This window comes from Cucurbita moschata, unplaced genomic scaffold, assembly GCF_002738365.1.
Source record: "Cucurbita moschata cultivar Rifu unplaced genomic scaffold, Cmos_1.0 Cmo_Scf00001, whole genome shotgun sequence".
In the NCBI taxonomy this organism is placed as follows: Eukaryota; Viridiplantae; Streptophyta; class Magnoliopsida; order Cucurbitales; family Cucurbitaceae; genus Cucurbita; species Cucurbita moschata.
The window spans coordinates 2,947,525-2,955,545 of NW_019268517.1; the positions used below are offsets into that span (position 1 = coordinate 2,947,525).

General features: G+C 32.6%; 1 protein-coding gene across 1 annotated transcript; it reads left to right on the forward strand.

Annotated features, from left to right (window-relative positions):
* On the forward strand, nt 1-4,592 carry LOC111441160 (mitochondrial adenine nucleotide transporter ADNT1-like). The gene is made up of 9 exons (XM_023078114.1): nt 1-352; nt 799-847; nt 1,000-1,163; nt 1,775-1,812; nt 1,957-2,069; nt 2,263-2,376; nt 2,769-3,113; nt 3,782-3,872; nt 4,311-4,592. Exons 1-8 carry the CDS (start codon nt 195-197, stop codon nt 3,863-3,865), a joined length of 1,065 nt encoding a protein of 354 aa, XP_022933882.1. The 5' UTR covers nt 1-194; the 3' UTR covers nt 3,866-3,872; nt 4,311-4,592.
* Nucleotides 4,593-8,021: the final 3,429 nt, after the last annotated feature.

The following is an 8,021-nucleotide window of genomic DNA, read 5'->3' on the forward strand; positions in this document are numbered from 1 at the left end:
GACTTCGCAACAGCTGCAGCCGCAACGTTCCCTCTTCCCTCCGCGATTAACACTGACGAAAGAGAGAAAAGCAAAACCTTGCTCTCCGATAATCACCGGAATCTTTGTTTGGAGGCTGAGATCACGCTTCCAATTACGGCGACTTAGGTTTTCGGTGATTTTCGACTTCATTTTCTGTTTCGTTGATTTCTTGTATGGCTTCGGAGGACGTCAAACGAAGCGAATCGGCTGTTTCTACGATCGTAAACCTGGCAGAGGAGGCGAAACTTGCGAGAGAAGGCGTCAAAGCACCTAGTTATGCTCTGCTTAGCATCTGCAAATCTCTGGTTGCTGGTGGAGTCGCCGGTGGAGTGTGAGTTCCATTTCGTTTCCCTGTGAACTGTGATTTCTATCAATTTAAATCTACGTTGAATGATTATAGATTTATTTTTCTCTCATTTTGCTGGCTGTTTAAATTCTAGCTCGTCGGTTGAGTATTTATTTATTTTTCTCGTTGCTTTGGTTGTTCGTTTAAGAGAAAAAATGTAGGAGAGAAAAACTTAACAATTGAATTTCGGACCGTCAATAATTTGAATAGTTAAATCAGACTGACAATTGAAGTTGATGGATTTGGTATATCATAACTTTTGACCTGGAAAAGAAGGTTAGTAACGGTTTATTGCGTTTACCGTACAGGTTTTTAAAATCTTGACTACGTCGTTTCCATAGTATTCCGAATTACCTGATTTTTGGAACTTCAAACCTGAGTTTTCGATTCATTGTAATCATTTTCTGAAATTTTCTTCTGTATATGTTCAGGTCTCGAACTGCTGTTGCCCCTTTGGAGCGTTTGAAGATATTATTACAGGTTTGTCTAATCTTTTCATTATTAGTCTTTTTTTTTTCTTTGGTATTATTTGATCATTGTGGTGTCATACACTCAAATCACAAGGGTTATGAGCATGCACAAAGTAGGATATACATAGCTACAACATCTTACATAGTTGCTTCTACAAACAGGTCCAGAATCCTCATAGCATAAAATATAATGGGACGATACAAGGCTTGAAATATATTTGGAGAACTGAGGGTTTTCGAGGATTATTCAAAGGCAATGGTACAAATTGTGCTCGTATAGTACCAAATTCAGCAGTAAAATTCTTCAGCTATGAGCAAGCTTCTCGGTATGTTTTGAAGTTGGTGGTCTGTCATAACGATGCAAAATATTCATCTTCAATTTTGCCTTCAGAAAGGGTTGACTTAAGTGTTTTAAGTGAAATTTGATGCACGTGTTGGAGGGTGAAATGCTTTATTTTGCTTGAATTTGTATGAATGACATTGTTGAACGTACTCATTTGTTGGTTGCACTTACATAACCACATTTGCAAGAATAGTTGGCAGTTGTCCTGTTTTCATGTCTTTGATGACTACTGGCCGAATTCCATTATTCTTGCTTTATTAGGAAAACACAAACTCTAGTAATAGATCACCTGTAATAAATACTCTTTCATTCTGACAGATAGGATTATTGGGGTTGCGTATCTGTTGAAGTTAACTTTTTGAGAGAGATTGATCCGAGAGAGTACTATGTATCTTTCAACGTAGTGCTTCATTTGGAACAGGAGTTTACAAAAATAAGATCAATGATTTACAAAACAGTTCATACTTGTTGGTAAACTTACTAATGTGCCAATTAAGCAACCTCCCATACATCCAGGATATGCTCCTTAAACGCCTTAATTTTCTCTTTAATATTTGCTAAATGGCTAATATCTTTGTTCTTTTCCATTGACAGGGGAATACTGGCCTTTTACAGGGAGAAAACTGGTGACCGTAAGTTCATTTTGGTTGCCATTTTTCAGTTTATTATATGATATCTGACCTTATAGCTATTATGAGAGACCACAAGAGTTGTCCGCCCCCTCCTCTCATACACAAATCTCAATCTGAAGCCTATTTTGTCATTATTTTTTGCAGAAGATGCACAACTCACTCCTCTTCTACGTCTTGGTGCTGGAGCTTGTGCTGGAATAATTGCCATGTCAGCAACTTACCCTATGGACATGGTGCGAGGCAGACTAACAGTGCAGGTACTCTCATTCTCAGTTACTTGCCCTTTTTATAATAATATATTTCTGATGAGTTTCCAATTTCATATCATATCTGAGTATCTAAAATCTCGGATATGAACAAATGTTGTGATGTAATTTTATGTTGTGACATTTTGATATTCTTTCAGTCAAATTAAGATTCACTAAATTTGAAATGAATTTTGTTTTTCAGACAGATAAGTCTCCTTACCAGTACAGAGGAATATTCCATGCTCTTACAACGGTGCTTCGGGAAGAAGGTCCAAGGGCTTTGTACAAGGGTTGGCTTCCTTCTGTCATTGGAGTTGTAAGTTTCTTATTTTTATAGTTGTAAATATGTGATGCCATTGTAATTTTTTAGGTGCGTTGACGAGGCTCTTGCTCAATTAGAGGTTTCTGATGCTTATTAGTAGGTTAAATTGAGTGCAGCAAAGTGCACTAAAAAAATATTGTACATTGCAATAACATGTATCGTTAGAAATAGATGATGATTTATTTAGGCTCTCAAAGTATTTTATATTTTATTAGTTCTTGTATATGGAAGTATCATGAAGTATAAGATAGTGTGTATTTTCAAAAAAAGAAAAGAAAAGAAAGAAAAAGGAAAAACAACAAGAAATTTTTAGCATGAGAATAACTAAAATGCATACCAAAAAGTATAGTGCATGAAGTTTAAATTAAACTCGTTCCATTTTGCAGGTTCCTTACGTGGGTCTCAACTTTGCTGTGTATGAATCGCTTAAAGACTGGTTGATTAAAAGTAAACCATTTGGACTTGTTGAAGATTCAGAGCTCAGTGTGACAACACGTCTAGCATGTGGAGCTGCTGCTGGAACAGTCGGTCAAACTGTCGCTTATCCTCTTGATGTCATTCGTAGAAGAATGCAGATGGTGGGCTGGAATAATGCTGCTTCCGTAGTCACTGGTGATGGAAGAAGTAAGGCACCCCTCGAGTACACTGGCATGGTTGATGCTTTTCGAAAGACGGTTCGTTATGAAGGCTTCAGAGCATTGTACAAGGGTTTGGTCCCCAACTCAGTAAAGGTTAGGCATGCTCTTTCTCTGTCTTAGCTTGTTTATACTAATACGATGCATTATCTAGTAGTTGACTGATTGAGATCTGATTCTGAATTTGATGGAAGATGAGAAATCTTGTATGTAATGTTTGGGGGATCAATGAGGTCTCAGTGCATTGTTTTGCAAATGGTTTTTAGCACTGTGTATACATATTGCATGATACCATACCCTCCTTTTTTATGTTAAAAGATTGTTTAGCCATGCATAGGATGGTTTTAGAATACCCAAGAAAACTAGCTCTGGAGCTTTTAGAAGTACTCCAACGAATAAGAATAATAATAAATCATAATTTCACCACTTAAATGTTAAAAAATAGTTTAATTTTTTAGTTCCTCTTAGCTGAGCTGTATTCATATCATATTTGATTTTGTTATATTAGAATTTTGAAGATTGTTGTCAATGTTTATTGTAAATGCTGCCCATTCATTCCCATTCAGATTAGAAGCATTATAAAATACATCTCCCTAAGTGGTCCCTTTGAATTTTTGGCATTGTGTATTCTTTTGGGTGGTTCATAGCGTTCCTGGCTTAAATTTGACGAGCATAATTATTACAAGTTGATTAATGAACTAACTTTAATAGTATTTTCCTGAATCAAAGATATTATCTGATTTCTCTCTTATTTCCTTGTTCAGGTTGTCCCATCAATTGCAATCGCGTTTGTGTCATATGAGATGGTGAAGGACGTTTTGGGAGTTGAGATTAGGATCTCAGACTGATTATTGGGTACTAACTTAACTTACGTTTGTTGAACGGTTGAACGATTGAACGATCTGCTATTTTTGTAGGCAAGGGGAGATGGTAAACTAGATGTTTTAATTATCCTCTCTCCAATAACTAGTTTAAGGCAGTATTGAGTGTGTTCATAATTTGCTTCCTTGATTTTAAATATCTTCTGACAAGCTCGTGCTAGCATAAGCTTTTGTTCTTATGCTATGTCAGTAAACTTATTGACGATAGAATAAGCACATTTGTGGTCTCCTTGAGATTTGGGAGAGCATAGCTTTATTGAATCTAGTTTTCAAATCCGTGATGTTCTTTTATATTTCAGGTGTTATATATTCATGGTGTCTTCTTTATTCCTTTACTTTGATATGAAATTAGAAGTTCAAATATTAAGGTTAAATTGCAAACCTCTTAACCTCCTTTGTGTTTGAATTGCAGTGTTGATTTTGTCATACTCACATCCATAGATATGAAACAAGCTTTTGAAATTCGGGTTGGATATCGAGCAACTAATTTTACCCGAAGAAGATAATGCTAACTGGCATCTTCAATTGATGTATGAGAAAAATGATGTGTTTAGCTATTTGGTTGATGTGTTTACTTAAAAGGGCTCTCTTTTGTTTTTTTTCTTTAGTTATGATGACTGTGGGAATTGAACTTTGTAATGTAAGGCACCAAAGAGGCCCTTTTACCTGATCTAAGATTTAAGGTACTATTAGTCTGTTACCATGACGTGATATGATTGGTTGAAAAAACGCATGAAAACCTTTGAAGAAATAATATTGAACACACTTCGGAGGCGAGGTCCCAACTTTTCTTGTTTTAATATTCTTTTAAATTCTGATCAATTCTTGCTCGATAAATAATATATGTTTTAACTAATTGAGTTATAATTAGATTGTAAGTGTAAGAAAAAGTTTAATTATGGTCACAATATAATATTTGTCAATATATTAGGTGGGAATTCAAACCTCTATTCTCTTGATCCGCTAATAGTAAAATAATTAATCATGACCCGTAAGTTGCTAACACAAGTGTTTGAATCTATCATGAAACAGCCATGAAATGCTTAATGTTGAATCTTAAACATTTTTCTTGGTCTTGAATTGACACTTAAACATTGTAGGTTCTACATTAGTTGAGCTATTTAGAACTTTCTTTGCATACCTTTTAAACTTTAAAGATTCTCTTATTCCTTTCAAGCTAAAGACGTAGGAAAATGCCTAGCAGATAATGTCATCTTTTAGCAGATATTGTCATCTTTAGGCTTTTTCTTTTGGGCTTTCCCTCTCGATCTCCTCTCCAATTGATGTGGGATCTCACAAGCACCATTGTCAGACCAACCATCTTTACTAAAATTCCAAGTTTTAGATAGTTGTGAATATGAATGAAACATATTTGTTTATAAGTGATATTCGTAATTGAACTTTGCATACATGTGTACAAGCAAATTAGCCCTCCCTACGCTATTGGGACAAACATATTTGATTGAAAGTGAATAATTTCATAAGCATTTTGAGCATCTTCTTTACATGGTGACAATACCAAAACTTAATAGAAACAAGGAGTTATGTACACATTATTAGTACAAACATATAATATTACTGTCCTCTTCACATTTTTCTGCCATGCCTGCATACAACGTAAAATCAACAATTTACTTGAGAGGTAATTTTCTTTTTTTCAAAGGGAAACTAAGGAATGGTAAAAAAGAGAGGATAAAGTTACCTGTGATCCTTTATTGTTGTATGGAACCTTTGAGCTACTCGTCGTCGTTCTGGCTTGGCTTCGATCACGTCTTTCTTTTTTACACTCGATAGAGCTATATTGTAAGTTGTAACGGCTTCAACCTCTTTTGCTTTCATGGGCTCACCCTCCTCACCATTTGAATCTTCTCGAGAAAGCAATGAAAGAAGCACAAAAACAAGGTTCATCTCTGGTAGAAACGACGAACTTGAATCCGATCCCGACCCCGTGTTTTGACTAGCTTCTCCTTTGCTATCGTCTCTCATTTCTTGTTCTTCTTTGATATCTAATTCATTTGATCTTGTCTCTTCCATCATTTTTTACCTGCAATATTTAACATTTTTTTTTGTTAGAATATAATATTGATTTAATTAAATTTACAATATTTAGGTCTGATATGACCACAAAGTGTTTTCACTGTTTTCGTCCTTGCCTCCTATTTTAATCTCCATTTTTACACAAAATTTCATTTATTTTCATGAGAATCAAGTTTCCACGTTATTTTTCCATTTTTAAAAATATTCATTTTAAATATTTTTTAAATGGATACTTTCTATTAAAAAAATATATAAAACATAGTAATAAATCCAATAATATTTTATAAGCAAAAATATAATTCAAATTTCAATACTACAATATAGTCTTTCGTACTTTATATATATAAAAAATAAATAATATGCATGCAAGTAATCATATATAAAGTGAGGCAAAATAGGGATCGAGCGGGCTCGAGAGTGTTGATAGGGGCAAAGAATACAATCTCTATCTCCGTTCTCATTTGGAGTGAGTCCTCACTAAATCCCGACTCTACAGGTTAAATTAACATATCTACATTTAAGTTATTTACGAGTTTGATAACCAAACAAAACCAAACATTTTAAGCGACAACATAAATTTTGGAAAAGAAATGAACACAAAAGATGAAGGTTTAAAAGAACATGTTTTTATAAACAAAAGGGATATGTTATATAGAAACAAAAGTCAACGAAAAGAAACTGACTTGAATTTGGGAAGCTGAAGAATTGTGGGAAGATCAGGACGCCAAAGTCAACCCTTCACGATTCTTTCATTTCAAGCTTTCCGATTGCTTTAATGGGGTTTCTTTTTTGGACTAATTGGTTAGCAAATTAAGGTTTATCGTTAATTTTGTGCTTTAATTTGGAGTTAATTTTTAGTTACTGCTAAAACCTGATCCCCTTTGACTTTTTTTAGACTTTTTTTCAAAGGAGTAAAAAAAAAAAAATTAATTAAATGATGATGAAACTAATTTTTACTATTTTTTTTTTCTTTTTTTCTTCCGAATTGTTTTTTAAATCATTTCAAGCAATAATTTGTAAGTCATGTATATATATAAAAAAAATAATAATAAATTAATAAAAAAATTATTTCAATAATATCCTTAAATTTTTTTAAAAAAATTAAAAATAATACTTTTAAATACTCATACACTACTGTATTAAATTTCAAAAATACTCATGTACTTTCAAAATTAACATGAAAAAGTTTGGAGATAATCTATGAAGTTTTTATCTACACATGTACCGGTAAAAAAAATTTTGAATCTTTTTTATAAAAGTAAACAGTATTAATACTACTCTCAAAATTTCGTGGGTATTTTTTTAAACTTAGCCCTAACATTATTTTTAAAGGAAAGAATTAAAATATATTTTTGAAATAAAATTCCAGTGTAAGAATATTTTTTTAAAGTTTAAAATATTATTGAAATTTTTTAAAATTTAGAGTGGTTGATAAGGGTATTAGAGTATTTTTCTATTAATTTAGCAAAAAAAAAAAAAAAAAAAACAACTTAACAAGTACTTGTTTTCATCAATAATTAATTTCTTATTTTTAATTTTAATTCCTTAAAACTTATAATTTTGTATTTAAGTAAGTTTATTTTAAGTCTAGTTGATTCTTTAGATTTAAATTTTATGTCGAAGATTCTAAATTTAAAAAAAAAATTGTAAGAATTAAATAAATATTAACCTTTAAATTAAAAATTAAGTTGGTAATTTAACCAAATTGTTTTTTTATATTTAAAAAAGTAAAAAGAAAAGAACGATTTCACCATTATACCCTTTCAATTTATACATAAATTTTAAAAAAAAGCTAACAAATTTATTTATAAGAATTAGGCTAAGATACAGAAAATGTTCCTGTACTCCTTTATTTTAAATAAGTATAAACATTATACCGGTAACAACTTAAGTTGTCGCTACTGTTCATTTTCGTACATTACGTATTGCTCTCAGTCTCATGGTTTTAAAATGCATCTACTAAGAAAAAGTTTTCACACCTTTATTAAGAGTGTTTCGTTCTCCTCTTCAACCAATGTGAGATCTCACAATTCATCGCCTTAGGAGCCAACGTCCTCGCTGGCACACCGCTAATTTCTCGCTCTAA

What these genes read in the sequence shown, in the direction of transcription:
- LOC111441160 (XM_023078114.1), top strand. Translation starts at nt 195, where the DNA reads ATGGCTTCGGAGGACGTCAAACGAAGCGAATCGGCTGTTTCTACGATC. An exon ending in GTTTGAAGATATTATTACAG is followed by an intron (nt 848 to 999) that starts GTTTGTCTAATC and finishes TTCTACAAACAG; the next exon opens with GTCCAGAATCCTCATAGCAT. An exon ending in CAGGGAGAAAACTGGTGACC is followed by an intron (nt 1,813 to 1,956) that starts GTAAGTTCATTT and finishes TATTTTTTGCAG; the next exon opens with AAGATGCACAACTCACTCCT.